Raw genomic sequence first — 17,389 nt, 5'->3', positions numbered from 1 at the left:
TATAATTACAACATTTAAAAGGCATCTGGATGGCTACATGAATAGGAAGGGTTTAGAGGGATACGGGCCAAATGCTAGCAAATGGGACTAGATAAATTTAGGATATCTGGGCAGCATGAACGAGTTTGACCGAAGAGTCTGTTTCCATGCTTTACAGCTCTATGACATAATAAATAAAAAAACAGCAGTTGGTTCTTCCACTAGTTTGTTTTACTCAGTCTTGTCCCCAGTTGCTTCATTCTCATCTTTTGTCAGAATGTTTCTTATTGTCAAAGTAAGCTCCAACTAAGCTGAACAAAGTATTTTCACACTTATTTAACCTTTCTTCCTGGGAAAACATACAATCACTCAAAAAGGCAGTAGGTGGAGCTTCAGTTAGAAAATTCAGCCTTGGGATCTGGGTAAAAGGAAGACTTTCATTCTTTTTAACAATGGCTGGAAAGTCTTTTGTAACAATTGTGTACTTTTGAAGAGAAGGTGATAACCTAACCTTGTGAGCTAGATATAATCTGGGATGAAAGAGGCTGTGCCATAAATCCTTGCTGAAAGTGTAGCAATTGCCTCTGAGTGAGAAGGCTATGGGCTCAGACTTGACAGCATAATTTGAGCTGTCACTCCTGTAAAAGTACAATGGGAGTCTTACATGCATCAAGGTACCATCTTTAAGATGAGGCATCAAACTGGCGCCCTGAATGTTTTTAGATGACATTATCTGTAGAAAAGCAGAAAAGTTCAGTTCAGAAACCAGGTCAATCTTTATCATTTCAACTGTCCTTATTAGAGGAAACACTATTTTTTTGTTACCTCTTGCCGTTTGTGGGACCTTGCAGTGCACAAATATCACAATAATTACACTTCAAATAGTTGCATTGACCCTCCAGTGCTTTGGGACAAGCTAAGGTTGCAAGATAGCTATAGAAATGCAAGTTACTTTTTTTAAAATGCGGAGGATCTGGCACTTGAGTCTTTTTTTCCTTCCTCTGCTCTGATTCTAGTGTTTGAATATTTTCCTTCTATCTCGAGGACTAGGACAGGACCCAGAGCTGCTCCTGTAGTATGAAGAGAGGTGACTACAGCATGAATGTACTTCCTCTGACTTGTATCCGACTATTTATTTTTGTCTATGGTCTTTCTACATCCGTGGTCTTTGACGAATAGTACTTCCTAGTTTATCAGGTTTCCTTTGCAGATTTGCTGCTGAGCTCAGCCCTTTGCAAGTTGAAATACCAAAGCAATCACCCCCACCTCCCAAGAAAATGATAAAAAGGTTTAAAAATCTTAAGTCCAAACTCTGGAGAAAGTTTTTGCGTACTCATGAGTGTCATATATTTTTTGATTTCAAAGAGCTCAAAGTGAAAGCAAATCTTTGGGTTTATGCAATAAAATATAAGATTATTCACTTAACAAGCAATGGGAAGTACCATTGGAACTTTCATAACACATGAATGCAAACATTTTACCACGTTATAAGTCTTTTTAGGGAATCTTGAAATGCTCCACAGTGGCCCTGAAGAATGGGCTGCATTGTACTTGCACTTGGCCTCAGTCAGGGGGTTGCATAATGGGTCATCAGCCATAATTGCAGAGGGTAATCCTTGTCTCCCAGGAGCCATCTTGAAAGGCATCTGGCTGTTGAACCAAAGCAGAAACATGAGAGTTCTAAATGATATGAACATCCTAGCAGCTTCCAAGGTACCTGGCGCAGACTACTTGGATGTGGAACTGATGATCTATGTTCCCTGTAATTTTCTTTCCTCTGCATGAACCTCTGAGGTCAGTGTGCAGCAGCAGTACCCAAATCGGAAGTAATTGCTGTCACAGCATTGGCATGCCAGTCAGCATGCTCAGACCCTCAACAGCTGCACAGCACAGGGAACATGTCTGATGATCACAGATGACTTGAACATTGATAGAATGAAACTTCTTTTAAGTCAGCAGATATGATATGGCACTCTCAACACAATGTGTATACATTCTTTAATACCTTTAGACTTGGGCAAGCCAATTATTTTGGGAAAGTCTGCTGTCTGGCTGTGGCACTGACTTTGTTATGGGGACAATTAGGTGATGTTGTATGATCAAATATAAATTGAGTTGCAGAAATAGATACAGAAATAGGTAATTTGGTGCTTCGAGCTTGCTCGGCCATTCAGTATGATCATAGCTGATCCTGTATCTCAATGCCAAATTCTTGTTTTCTCTCCATACCCATTGATGCCTTTAATATTTATAAATTTACACATTTCTCTCTTGAATATATTCAATGACCCAGTCTCCACAGTCTTGTATACACATATGATAGCCTTGATATATTAGGAGATCAAAGTTTGAGAGAGAGTACACATCTGCAGTGAATCCTTGGAAGCAGCCAGTTGCATAAAAATCTGTCGCAGCTATCTCATGGATCAGGAGGCCACTCAGCTCGACAAATCACAGTTCTGTACCAGGATACGGTGTAGTTCTGTGATGTCCTGGGAAATCCTCAGTCTGCTGTGTCAATGTGTCTTAGCTGCAAGAAATAGCACCAAAGATGACAGACTTGAGTTTTCTGTACCACCTCCAGATCCTGAAGGGACCCTCAGCTGTGAATTCTTCATGTGGAGGCTGCTCAGTTGCTGCTGGGCCTGGACTGACCCATTTATCCCTCCCAAGCAGTTCTGTGCCTTTATTGCACGATGGCCACAGTGATCATTGCCCCTGCTGTGGCAGGGTCCCATGGCCATGGTTCCAATGAACTTTGTGGGGAATACCATAAACAGAAACGGCCATTAGTATTGTGAGTGGTTAGCGTTCAATTCACACCTGAATGATGGTAAACCATAGTCCTCCATTCAGTGAGACACTGAGGACTCTAATAAGGAGAGCCACGGAATGCCTTAATTATTTAAATTAAATACCTGGTTCCATTCAACAGGCAGCTGATCTCGGCCCACTGTTTGAAAACTTCCCTGGCAGTCAAAGAGCTGTCCCAACTTAGCTCTTCAGCATTTTCCCTATCCACACAACTTCGAATTTTTCCAGGCTTGGAATGGGCAGTTCTTGTTTGATGGTTCAGTTAAAGACATTAGAATGATCACGAGTCAGATTAGAGTGCTTTGCTCTGGGAATAGTAGCTTTATCCTTTCTGTCTGCTACAAGCTTGTGATTCTGACAAAAATGATGAGCTTGACATTCATATTAATATGGAAAATTGGAGGGGTCAGATTAACATCTGTATTTAACCTTGAACCTTTATTTTGTGGCATAAACTGTAACGTTGTTGAACGCACTCTGTTTTTAATAGTTAATACAATTACATTCTACCAGTCATCAAAGTTATTTCTTTACCAGTCATGTAGTCTTTTTTAACACAAGATTAAATTACCCAAATATTCACATTAAGCAACTCAATTAACATGACAATGATTTTTTTAAAAAGACAATAATATGATTATCCAGGGATTAAACTATGAACCATGTTATAAATGATCCGGATAATTCTTTTGATCTTCCCTTTGAATTGTTAAAATTTAAGAATGTTCTCATTTCATTTTATGTGCTATGGAGAACCTGGCAGCTGTTAATTGCAGCAGTTCAAAAAGCTTTATTGATCAGTGGTGAGATAAATAAAGTAAGGTGTCTGCTTTGGTTTGATTAAAAGAATAATGGAGTCGTCATCCAATGATCGGCTGAACAAGATGACTACATGGCTCAATGGCAGCATTTTTGTCTCGGAGTCAGAAAGTTGTGGGTTCAAGTTTCACTCTGAGACCTAAGTGCACAATCCAACTGACATTTGCCTGCAGAACTGAGGAAATGTTGCACTATCAGAGCTATTGTCTTTTGAGGTACTAAGCATTACTGAGCATTAAATCGAGCCTCCCACAACCCCCAAAGTAGAAGATCCCAAGGCACTAATATATGGAAGTTCAAGGGTGTCCTCCCCAGTCTCTCAATATCCCTCAACCACCATTATTTAAATAGATTATCTTGGCATCTCATTGTTTGTGGAAGCTTGCTGCGTGTAAATTAGCTGTTGGGGCATATGTGTTTCTTGCATCACAACAGTGACTGTATCTTATAAAGGTGCTTCATTGGCTGTAAACCATTTAGAAATATCTTGAAATCTCAAAAGACTCTGTCAAAACACAAATCCCTCATTGTAACATAAAAAAAGTGAGGCGTCTGACACGACTACTGATAACAGAATCAGAGCCGAAAATCCTATATTGCTGCTGGGTGGCATATAAATGACACCTGCAAGCTGAGCAACAGATTTTGAGAAAGTGAATTGGACCCACAAGTATAGGAATTTATCAGGAAAAAGCCATAAATAAGTTGAGAGGATCTTCTTAATCTGTTACTTGGTCAATGTTACCAGCTGGGGAATTATTCAAGTTATGTTAGCAGGGAAGTCTGAACAATATCATTGGATATTCTCCTTGCATTGTGAGGACTCATTGGGTGACAACCAGCCAGTAGTCAGGTGAGTGAGCACCCAGTCTAATGTTGCAACACTTTCTTTGAAGCAATTTTAAACCTTGTTGATCCCAAACACAGTAGTGCCTCACCCTCCCCCTTAGCTAGTTAGCCTGTATAACTCTATGATAAGCTCTATCTGGTGAGTGGATTGCATCGGTTCAAGAAGGTAGCTTACCAACACTTTCTCAAGGGCATGAGAAATGCGCAATAAATGCTGGCCCAGCTGGCAAAACCCACATCCCCTAAGTGAGTATTAAAGAAAACTTTTTCCTTTTGAGCCAGAAGCTCCAAGGTTCTGTCCCCACTCCAGAGACATGAGAACACAGCCCAACAATTGATAGAAGTACAAACAGGGCTCTGCATTGTCGAAGGAGGTGTCTTTCAGATAGTTGTCACACTGAGGCCCCACCTGCTACCTTGGATGGATCTCGGTGATAAATAATGACAAATTCTCAACATTAATACAAAGAAAAATAAAAAGTTGGACTATTTTCTTTCTTTCTCTTTATCTCACATTTCTATAAGTCAACATTGAAGTATTTTATTTCCAAATTACGTTGTCCTATAATTACAGTTCAGATCTTACTCTGCTTTTAAACAACAATTTGAATTTATATTGCTTCACAATAATGTAGCTTAAGCAAAATTTAACATTTTGCCACGAGTACAGATGACTTGAAGACTGGTAAAAGGTGAGTTTTTTTAAGCAGGGTGTTAACAGAGGAAAGTGTAACAGAAGTTTTGGGAGGGATTTACAAAGCTGGGGAGCTTAAACAACAGATAGCCTTGGGGAAAAGGGAGTTGGGGGGATGCATAGCAAATGGCATACTGCGTGGGTTATGGTGATGCATCAAATGTCACAAAGTTAATACCTGTGTGAAATTTAGTAGCACTGTAAAGTCATTCAAAATATGGACCTGAAGCAACTTAAAATATCTGCTTAAGGAAAAATACTTGAATCCATTATTAAGAATGTAATAACAGGGCATTTAGAAATTCCTAATACAATCTGCTAGTGTCAGCATAATTTTATGAAAGAGAAATCCTGCTGTACTAATTTATTAGACCTATTTCAGTAAGTAACAAACAGGACATATAATGGGACACAGCAGATGTGGTGTATTTAGATTTCCAAAAGGCATTCAATATGATATGTAAAAGATTACTGCACAAGGTAAGAGCCCCTGGTGTTGTAGATTCCTATTAGCATGGATAGAGGATTGATTAGCTCACAAGAAGCAGTCTATAGGGATTAATGAGTCCCTTTATGGAGTGACAAACTAGCCAATGGAGTACCACAGGGATTAGTGCTGGGGTCTCAATTATTTGCTGTCGTCACAAATGAGTTGGATGAAGGGACCAAATATATGATATCTAAATGTGCTGGTGACACAACAGATACAAAGCAAGTTGTGAAAATGATACATAGGCCTAGGTTTGCATGCATAGTGTCAGGAAAAACTTCCCAGCTCCACAAACGTGACTTTTAAAAATGCCCAGACGTACTGTTTTACAAACTGGGGGGAAATGACCCCAAAAGTAATGAAAGGGATGTCATGTGGATGTGAGCTGAGCAGAGCAGATAGCCTATCCTTGGTCTTCAGTGCTGTCAGACAAAAGTTTTCTTTCAACTCTGTTTCCTTCAAAACACAACCCCTCACATGTACGCATTTTCCGTATTCTCATCTATGCCACCTCATGCCCTACACTGACTCCTATAACCTCTCTTCCACCAGGACAAATTATGCCCCTTTGCCCACACCCATGGTCCTTTATTGTCCCTATGCCAATTTGTGCCATCTTATGCTAATCCATGTCCCCCAACTGCCACCCTACTTTCGCACCTACCATGCCAACTCACCCACTATCCACCATGGTCAGCACTCAGGAATATAGCGGAACTTTAAGTGCTTATTGTAGACTCCACTAAATGAAAAAAATTACTGTATATTCATTTGACTACATAAAGTCTTCTAACAAAAAAATTTCATTAAAGTGCACCATTCCTTATTGAAACAAACATTAAAATTCAAAGCTCCCCTTCCAAAGATTTTATAACCACTTGTCGTTGTTAGTCTAACTGTGATTTAATTAGCCAGCACCCGACTCTGATAATGGAGTTTGTGAAAGTATTCACGCAACAATAATCCATTAATGGAAAGCCTCATTTCAACAGAGTGAAATTGGAAACAGTGATTTTCTTTAAAACATGCCAGACCATTTTTTTTTTACAAGGAGTTACTGGACAATACTTTTGAACACCTCAAACATTCTTTGATGCGCTCATCTGATGGGACCTTTTGACATGTCCAGTTGACACATTTGACAGGTGCTGTTGATTTGATTTTTCATTGGTTTGTTGACCATTCCAATTGTCTTGATAATTATAGTTTATGCATTTTTTACACGCACTTACCTCCACTTGCAACAATTCTAAATGACACTTGACTTTCCCTAAAGGTGTGCTGGAACCATTGTCCAAGGGGTGCCTTACCTATCCAAAGAAATGCACAAAGTTCAAACCTCCTTTTACCTGATCTCCCAGTTCATGTAGGAGCAAAATACTGCAGATGCTGATATCTGTACTGAAAACAAAAAATGTTAGAGATCGCAGCAGGTCAGACTCTGCATGGCATCCATGGAGAGAGAGCAAGCTAATGTTTTAAGTCTAGCTGACGCTTCATCAGAGCTGAAGTGAAGCATGGAGGGGATAGCATTTATGCTATAGTTTGGGGTGGCAGTGTGGGGGTATAGTGGGTGTAGGGAGCTGGTGGAGAAAGGATATTGGTAATTCAAATAAAGTGATTGGAATGTGAGAACGGCAGAACAATGGCGTGTCTCCTGCCGGACTTGAAAGGACAGGCGGTCCCCCAGGAATGGGGGAATGGGGGAATGGGGGGAGGGGAGAGAAGGGGACATGATAACAGAATGTAACATGCTAAAAGAAAGGGAAGAAATGGGAGTTTGTTCACAATTTGAAGGTGTTGAACTCAATATTAAGTCCAGAAGAGTGTTAAGTACCTAGTCTGAAGATGAGATGTTCCTCGTCCAGTTTGTGCTGTGATTCACTAAACACTGCAACATGCTGAGGACAGACAAGTGAGGATGCGAGCAGGACACTGTGTTAAAATGGCTGGATATGGGAAGGTTGGGGTCATGCTTGCCTACAGACCAGAGGTGTTCCACAAAGCAGTGACTCAGTCTGTTTCGTTTCGTCAGTGTAGAGTAGGCCTTACTGGGTGCAGCAAATACAATGCACAAGATTGGAGGAGGTACAGGTGAATTAGGTTTCATACTACTGTTACCAAGATCTGACAAATTAATCCTGTTGATGACTTGAATGACCAGCTCTCTCAGGAACTGTGTGGAAATAGGAAGTGCTCTGTTTTGAGGTGGGACTTGTGATTGGTTGGTCTACCATATTTGCCATGATGGAAAGAGTCTCCAAAGAGTGTAGAGTGACGTAGATTAAGTCAGTGGGCAAAAAATTTGCAGATGTAGTATAATGTGAGAAATATGAGCTTGTGAACTTTTGCAGGGAATATAAAACCTTAATATAATTTAAACGGAGAAAGATTGCAAAAATCTGTGGTACAGCCAGGGCAGGATGTCCTGGAACTTGAGTCATAAAAAGCTGGTGATTGAGAAACCAAATGGAATGTTAGCCTTTATTGGGGAACTGTTGCTACAGCTTTACAAGACCTTAATGAGACTGTATCTGGACTACTGGTGTCCTTGGTTTACTTTTGATTCCTGGGAAGAAGGGCTCATATGAGGAAAGGTTGTGCAGATCAGACCCATACTTGTTAGGGTTTAGAATCTTATGGTGATGAATTGAAATACAAGATTCTGAGAGGGTTGAAAGAATGGATGTTAGGATGTTTGTGAGAGACTTTAGAACTAGGTAGCACAGTTTCAAAATAAATGGCCTCCCATTTAAGACAGAGATGAAGGATCCTTAGCCTTTGGAATTCTTTTTCCCAGAGACAGCAAGGACTGCCTTACTAGATATTTTCAAAGCTGAACTGGACAAATTTTTGATCAACAAGGGAGTTGAACATTATGCAGTCAGGCAGGAGCAGGCTCGAGAGGGCTAATGGCCTATTCCTGCTCAGCTTCTACTATATATGACCATATTTCTGATCTTCGCAATCAGGTTGAATATTGCAATTCCCTTTTGCCCTGTTCTGCTGAAATCTGATACTGGTCTTGTAAGATTGAGAGCAGATGGGATCTGTTTAGACACTGTGCTGAAACAAGCTTGTTCTTCCCCACAACGCATCTCTGCGAAAGAATTATGGTGTATTACTCTCCCTCTCTGTGGTCCACTTGCTCCTCCTTCCTTCCCATGCAATAAATCTAATCCACACCTTGCTTTTGCCCAGTCTTTTGAGATTTTCTTGCAAAATGCATGGTGCTATTCGAAGAAGACCGAGAAATTCCCCAGTATCCCAGCCAGAGTTTGTCCCTCAACCAAGAACCTGAAACAGATTGTGGTCATTTGTAACAGCTTGTTGTGTGTAAATTAGCTGCCATATTTTCTGCATTATTATCATGACAATATTTGAAGTCTACTTTATTGGCTGTAAAGTGCTTTCAGATTTCTTGAGATTGTAAAAGTCACTATCAATTCATCTTTTGTTTCAATATAATGATGGGTGAGGCAAATTGCACTTTAATTTATGCTGAGTCCAGGAGAGAAACAAATGGATTAGTGTTCTTGATAAAATATATTGTTTAACTTGTAATACCTTTTCTCATTCTTTCAAATGTAGCACTTACCACTTTATTTTTTTCATTTTGTAGATGCCTATTGTAGAAAAGATTCGCACAATAGCACAGAAGGTTTATGGGGCTGAGGACGTAGAGCTGTCACCTCAAGCCCAATCCAAGGTGGACCTGTACATCAGTCAGGTGAGAATTATTTAACAAGGAACAGCCTGCAAAGGCCAGGTATAATGTTTATTCATACAGTGGAATTATTGGGAGTTGAACCATTCATTGAAGGCGTTCGAAAGAGTCAACAGTGAATTGTAACCATACACATTGCATTTTGGTACAACAAACTAGGGTAGGGCTTATTGAATTAATGGTAGGGCCTTGGGTAGTGTTGTAGAACAGAGGGACCTAGGGGTGCAGGAAGGATATTATCAAGTTGGAGAGGGTTCAGAAGATATTTACTATGAATTTGCTGGGTATGGAAGATTTGAGTTATAAAGAAAGGCTGCATAAGCTGAGGTTGAGAGGTGGCTTGATAGAAATTTACAAAATAATGAGAGGGAAAGATGGAGTTAATAATGGTGGTTGTCTTTTCCCTAGGATGGGAAATGTCAAGACTTGGTGGCACATTTTTAAGGTGAGTGGAGAGAGATTTTAAAAAGACAGGAGGGACAGTTTTTTTTACACAGAGTGTAGTTTGTGTGTGGATGAACTTCCTGAGGAAGTGGTGGATGTGGGAACAATTACATTTAAAAGACATTTGGATGGATATATGAATAGGAAAGGTTTGAGGGATATGGGTCAGGAGCAGGTAGGTGGGACTAGTTTAGTTTGGGGTTATGTTCGACATGGACTGGTTGGACTGAAGAGTCTGTTTCTGTGCTGTATGATTCTATGACATATAGTTTGCCGTCTTAGAGCAAAAGATTATTGCAAGAAACTTGATAGCGGAGTGAAACGGAAACCTACCATAAATGAGAATGTTGAGAGAAGTGTTCAGGCAGAATCAAGATCCAATAAATAGGTTTTTGACGATATGTTACGAGTGGAGCAGGAGTTACGGAAGGAGTACCAGAGAGAAATGCTGAGCTTGTACAACAGAGAGGAGGACTATGTTATACAGGTAAAGGCTATGACATTGTTTGTACCACAGAGGGAGAGAGTGTGTGTCGGAGAGTTGAAGCTGTGTCATTCTAAAGCAAAAGAAAAGAAAATGTATATTCATCCCTTACACAGGAAGGGAAAATATTTTGAGGTCTATAAGGATAACAGAGCTTACCATATTTTCACAAATCATCTTTAGTTCCAAAAAATGATTAAACCTTTTCATCATTGTTTAATTTGTGGCATTTCTTTGCAGTGTTCACCATGAGTTTTAAAGCAAAGTGTAATATGAGGACCAAAGCTAAGGGTCATTAATAGAAAATAATCACTAATAAATCTTGTAAAGAATTCAACATAAATGTCTTAATGCAAAAGGAAGTTAACTTGTTACCATGTGGGACAATTGACAAGAACAGTATAGATGCATTTAAAGATATAAGTATATTAAGGAGTAAACAATGCAAGGATATTAGGTTACGGTTATTTGAAGCAAGGTGGGAGGTGATTTGTTTGGGGCATATCGATGGCAAAGATCAGTTAGGCCAGATGGCCTATTTTAATGTTAATATTCAATCACTGATAATTTTATTTTTAAAATAGATAATTGTGGAGCTGAGCCTTACTCAATGCTCCATAATTGTTGATAAATGTAATGTTTTTAAAAAAGTCACTGACTACTTTTGTAAAACATTGCAAATGTTTGATCTTTCCTTTGTCATTTAGTGTTGTGTGAAGATTCTGCTCTTGGCTCAGATCCAGATTAGCCAGTCCTAAGTATTGTTCTGTGTAGTTAACACCTTTCTCTGCTTTGCTGATGTGCTTAGTGACCAGTCTTCCTCTTTCTAACGTAGGGTTTTGGAGAGCTGCCAATTTGCATGGCGAAAACCCATCTGTCACTATCACATCAACCCGAGTGCAAGGGAGTTCCTACTGGGTTCATTTTGCCAATCCGGGATGTGCGTGCCAGTATTGGGGCTGGCTTTATCTATCCGTTGGTGGGAACGGTACGTAAGCACTTCTCAATGTGTGGCTGTTGAAACTGACCAATGAGGATGAAACCATGTAAATCCACTAATGCAGGCTGGCTAGGTTTTCATTCTCTTTAATACGTATAAAGATTTCTCCTCACTCTTGAGATAGTTGGGAAAAGAATCAGATGAGAGAGATCAAGAAATACTTTCCCTTGAGACACCTCAAGGGTGTGAAAGGCACTTAATAAATACAAATTCTTTTCTTTCTACAAACTGTTGATTGCTTGCTTCCAGTTTTGCAATAAGGCAAACCCATTTTTTTGGAATGGTACTAGGGATGAAGTGTTCCAGTTATGTGGACATCCTGGGATTATTCTTCTCCTTGGAATAGTTAAGTGTAACTTTAATAGAGTAATTATGCAGAAACTGTTTTCACTGGCAGGAACCAGATGAGACAGATTTAAGACTGTTGCCAAAAGAATCAAAGAAGTTAATTCTTTTTCCTTCACTTAAAGTTATCATGGTCTGGAATCCACTATTTAAAAAGTGGTGGCAGCAGATTTAATAACTTGTAAAAGAATGTTGGATAGATCCTTGAAGGGGAAATGTTTGTGAAAAGACAGGGGCATGGGACTAATTCAACAGCTCTTTCGAAATGTCTGCACAAGTTAGATGAGCCAAATAGTTTCCTGTGTTATATAATTCACTGGAAGGGGAGCGCTTCAGCAACAATTTGAATGGAAATGGGGTGTTCCTTCTTAGAGAAAAAGAAACATGTATTTAGATAGCACCTTTCTCAACCTTGAGGCATGTCAAACCATTGTAGAGTACTTTTGTAATTCAACCACTGTTGTAATATAAGAAACTCTGCAGGCAATTTTTGCCTGGCAAGTTCCCACATTAAGCCATGCGATAATGACCAAGTAATCTGTTTTGGTGATGCTGGTTGAAAGATAAATGTTGGCCAAGGTGCGAGGAATAACTCCCCTGCTTTACTTAAAAATAGTGTTGTTGCTACATCACCTGAGGGGTTGAATATTAATTTTTCTGAAGGGCACCCGTCACCTGGAGCACTGCACTCCCTCAATAGTGTGCTGTAAGGTCAGCCTAGATTATACTCCAATCAGTAGAGTAAAATGTGAACCTGTGATTCTCTTCAGTTGAGATGAGAGAGTTACCAACTGAACCATAGTTGATCATTTGCAAAAAATGTTCCATACAAGTTGCAGGTTGTTGTGCTTGGAAGAAAACATTTCTTGTGGAACTGAGTTCATAAATGGTTTCACTGGAACTGGTAGTGTGATGCAATACAGTTCAGTGCAAGTTATTTGGAATTCCTCCAGTTAATTCTTATCCACTTGCTTTCACCTCCATAACATCGCTGGTTTCTATCCCCATCTCAATTTATCTGTAGCTGAAACCCTCTGTGTCTTTTTTTTTTCTGGAGTTGACTATTCACATACAATCCTGGTTGCCCCTGCACCCTTTGATTAATGTTTGCTAACCTGCCTTTATTCTATTTAAGCAGAGACCTATTCACCCATCACTTCTACAGTCAAACTTGATTAACACCTATACCAGAGAAGTCTTGACTGAAAGATCTCTTCAGTTCTGAAAAAGAGTCATATTAGATTCCATGTTATCTCTCTTTCTGTCACCATTTTGCTGGACCTGCTGAGTTTCTCCAACGCTTTAATTTTATTTCTGATTTCCAACATCCGCAGTACTTTGCTTTTTATTTAGAAAATCTCATTCGTGTTTCAAATTCCTGCACAGTCTCATCACTCTACCTCTGCAACGTTTACAGCCTATAACCTCCCCAAATCTGTAGCTTCTCCAATTCCGGCCTCTTGTACATCTTCCATCCCTCTATTATTATCAACTGTGCCTTCAGCATGCTTATGCACTAAACTTACTAAAACTCTTGGCTGTCTTCTATAGAATCCAAGAATTTACTTCACAATCTACCTCTGACAATGCTTTTGATCAAGTGTCTTGTTATCTCCTTATGTGGTTTGATGTCAGATTTTATTTGATCGTATGAGTTGTGAATTGGGGCATTTCGTCATGGTAAAGATGCCTTATAAATGAAGGTTGATGCCGTTAGAATGTTATAATTGCCCATAATTCTTTCAGTTAGAAATAATTTTGAGTTTTGTCAGGAGGTGTTCAAATTCCCTACATTTCAACCATGGATAAAATGTAAAACTGATGCTTAGACACCACATATATCATATTACAAACTTAGTTCATTTTTGTGTAATGAATCTTGTACTTTTCAAGCAAATAAAATGCAGTGCATTCTGTTGACAGTTCACATTGCAGCCAAAGTGCACTCGTGGTGAGAGGAGTGAATATTTAGCTTGAGGCAAAAAGTTTATTTTTCTATTATCCTGCCCTAAGTGGGTATTAGAGTTTGATGTCAAGACGCTCCAGGTGAGACTGTTGAAAAACAATGAAAATTTCTTCATTTCTCCATTTTAAATGAAAGGAATGGAGCTAAACCTTTGACACTGAAAACTCACCATAAATTTCTGTGGAATGTGTTGTAAATTAGAAGGATAAATTTTAAATTTCAGCTGTTTTTCCTGAGAATTCTGGTGCAGAATTCCTTGCCTGTTCTCTTTGTAATTTGCAGCTGGCAACTGCTGGGGGAACTGAATTATTCAACACCCTTTGCAAGAACAGCCAATCTTCCTCCATCCAGAATACTGAGGACCTTATTTTCCATGGTCACCTCAGTTCATGTATCTTCCCACCTACATTGCACCTGAATTTAACTACGTTTGAGTGCTGCATTGGCTCCCATATTATAAAAAGGAGATGGAGGCACTGCAGAAAATGCAACTAAAACCTACAAGAAAGAAGAATTTAGTTATCAGGGAAGTTTGAAATAGCTTCGGGTTTTTTTACTCTAGAAAAAGCTGTGAAGAGTCTTTAAAATGATCAAAGGGTAATATGATTTATGAAGAGACTATGTTTCCTTTTGGGCCAGACCATAACTAGGAGTCATAAAGTAGTCATTGGAGCAGGAATAGACCATTCAGTTCCTTCAGTTGAATCTATCTTGCCATTCAGTATGACCGTGGCTGATCAAATACTTCTATGCCTTTTACCAATCCCACCCCCATAACCCTGAATGCCATTGGCAATCAGAAATATGTCATTCTGTACCTTAAACATATTCACTAAGAAATTTAGAAGAAACCTTTTAGCTCAGTGCTTAGAATGTGGGACTGGCTAGTTGCATTTAAGGGAAAGTTAAGTAAATATTTGAGTGAGAATAGATGTTGATATGATAGCAAGGTACTTGGCTTGAGTGCATAAACATCAGCTTTGAACAGTTGGGCTGAATGACCTGATTCTGTGCTGTAAATTCGAAGTAATTTGTTTCCAAAAAGTGGTCTAGAAAGACAATCCAGCTGGAGAGAATGGTGCCTTAGTTCCTCAAGGCAGACATCCCATGTTATTTTGAAGGGTTGCTACTACTCATTCTGGAGGAAGACTTGCAAACATGTACCCGATGGCAGTGTTGATATCTCAGTTGCATGTGGTGTGTACTATAGTTGCTTTACACTAGTCCAGTGCTTCATCCAGCTAATGTGTAACCTTGGATTAGCCATGTTATCCTTAATTCGCAGGAGGTAGAATGTATCTTTTTGAATTCTTGTATTAAATTGTTGGCCCAATTGCTACTTCCTAAGCCAAATATATTGAAAATTCCTACCACAAAAGAGAAGTACAGCACAGGAACAGGCCCTTCGGCCCTCCAAGCCTGTGCCAATCATCATCCCCTAATTAAACTAAAAAACAAACCTTCTGCCCTTATTCGGTCCGTATCCCTCTATCCTCTCCCTATTCATGTAACCATCCAGGTGCCTGCTTCCACCACCACCACCTTGGGTGTTCTAGGCTCCTACCACACTCTGTGTGAAAAACTTCCATCGCACATCTCCCTTAAACTTTGACCCCCTCACCTTGAATCTGTGCCCCGTTGTAATTGAAACTTCAACCCTGGGAAAAAGCCTCTGACTATCCACCCTATCTATGCCCCTCATAATTTTGTAGAACTCTATCAGATCTCCTGTCAGCCGCCGTCTTTCCAGTGAAAACAAACCTAGTCCTTTTTAACCTTTCCTCTTAGCCAATGCCCTCAAGACCAGGTAACATCCTGGTGAACCTTCTCTGCACTTTCTCCAAAGCGTCCACATCCTTCTGGTAGTGTGACAACCAAAACTGGACACAGTACTCCAAATGCGGCCTAAGGAGGCTTTTATATAGCTGTAGCATGGTTTGCCAACTCTTGTATTCCATGCCCCAACCAATGAAGGCAAGCATGCCATGTGCCTTCTTAATCACCTATGTTGCCACTTTTAGGGAACTGTGGTCCTGCATGCCCAGATCCGCCTGTATGTTGATGTTCCTAAGGGTTCTGCCATTTGCAGTATAATTCACACCTAAATTTGATCCTCCAAAATGCATCACCTTGCATTTGTCTGGATTAAACTCCATCTGCCATTTCTGAGCCCAAGTCACCAATCTATTGGTATCTTGTTGTATCCTTTCATAGTCGTCGGCACTATAAGCAACTCCACCAATCTTTGTGTCATCTGCAAACTTCCTAATCACACAACCCACATTTTCCTCCAAATCATTTATATATACTACAAACAATAGAGGACATAAGACTGATTCCTGTGGAACACCACTAATTACCGGTCTCCATTCTGAAAAACACCCTTCTACTGCTACCCTCTACCTTCTATGACCAAGCCAGTTTTGTATCCATCTAGCCAGCCCACCCCGAGTCCCATGTGATTTTAATTTTTGTACCAGACTTTATCAAATGTCTTACCAAAATCCATATAAACTACATCCACAGCCCTTCCATCATCAATTATCTTTGAATTTTTTTGAAGAGGTGACAATCAGGTTGGTGAGACGTGACCTTCCCCGTACAAAACCATACTGCCTGTTACTAACTAGTCCGTTTTCTTCCAAATGTGCATAAATTTTCCCTCAGTAACTTCTCCAAGAGCTTCCCCACCACAGACATCTGGCTCACTGGCCTACAATTTCCTGGATTATCCCTACTTCCTTTCTTAAACAAGGGAACAACATGGCTAATCTCCAGTACTCTGGAACCTCGCCTGTGGTCAGATAGGATGTGAAGATATTTGCTAATGCCCCATCTATTTCTTCCCTTGCCTCTCGCAGCAACCTGGGATAGATCCCATCTGACCCTGGGGACTTATCTACCTTAATGCAATTTAGGATACCAAAACTTCCTCCTTCAATACACTAACATTCTCTAGAATATTCACGCACTCATTCCTGACCTTACAGTCAGTCATGACCTTCTCCTTGGTGAATACCGATTTTAAAAAGTCCTGATTAAGGATCTCTCCCACATCCTCTGGCTCTACACATAGCTTCCCTCCTTTGTCCTTGAGTGGGCCCACTTTTTCCCTTGCTGCTTTCTTTCTGCTAATATATACATAAAAAGCCTTGGAATTCTCCTTGACCCTGTTTGCTAAAGACATTTCATGGCTCCTTTTAGCTTTCCTAATTCCACATTTAAGTTCCTTCCTAATTTCTCTACACTCCTGAAGGGCTTCATCAGTTTGTGGCTGCATAGACCTATCGTATGCTTCCTTTTTCCTTTTAACTAAGATTGCAATTTCCCTTGTCATCTATGGTTCCTGAATCCTGCCATTCCTATGCTTCAGTTTTGCAGGGATATGCATGTCCTGTACTTTAACCAACTGGTCTTTTAAAGCCTCCCATGTGCCAAACGTAGCTTTGCCCTCAAATAATTGCTCCCAATCCACATTCCCTAGTTCCTGTCTAATGTAGATGTAATTGGCTCTTGCCCAATTAACACCCTCACTCAAGGGCAACTCTTGTCCTTGTCTATGATGACTTGAAATTTTACGGAGTTATGGTCACTAAGCCCAAAATGCTGTCCTACTGAAACGTCGATCACCTGTCCTGGCTCCTTCCCTAATACCAAGTCTAGTATGGCCTCCTTTCTGAGATAACAAGGTGTAGAGCTGGATGAACGCAGCAGGCCAAGCAGCACCAGAGGAGCAGGAAGGCTGACGTTTCGGGCCTAGACCCTTTTTCTGAAGAAG

At 40.1% G+C, this 17,389-nt stretch overlaps 1 protein-coding gene across 1 annotated transcript in view; it reads left to right on the top strand.

Annotated features, from left to right (window-relative positions):
- The window catches only part of mthfd1l (methylenetetrahydrofolate dehydrogenase (NADP+ dependent) 1 like), a 146,398-nt gene that overhangs the window by 92,539 nt on the left and 36,470 nt on the right, over nt 1–17,389 (top strand). Inside the window, exons 25-26 of the mRNA XM_048601418.1 lie at nt 9,268–9,375; nt 11,136–11,288. Of these exons, the coding sequence (XP_048457375.1) occupies nt 9,268–9,375; nt 11,136–11,288 (261 nt within the window). The remainder of the gene's footprint in view (nt 1–9,267; nt 9,376–11,135; nt 11,289–17,389) is intronic.

This window comes from Rhincodon typus, chromosome 9 (genome assembly GCF_021869965.1).
Source record: "Rhincodon typus isolate 14 chromosome 9, sRhiTyp1.1, whole genome shotgun sequence".
Taxonomy (NCBI): Eukaryota; Metazoa; Chordata; class Chondrichthyes; order Orectolobiformes; family Rhincodontidae; genus Rhincodon; species Rhincodon typus.
Note: the sequence above shows the minus strand (reverse complement) of the source record. Positions and strands in the feature narration are given on the sequence as shown.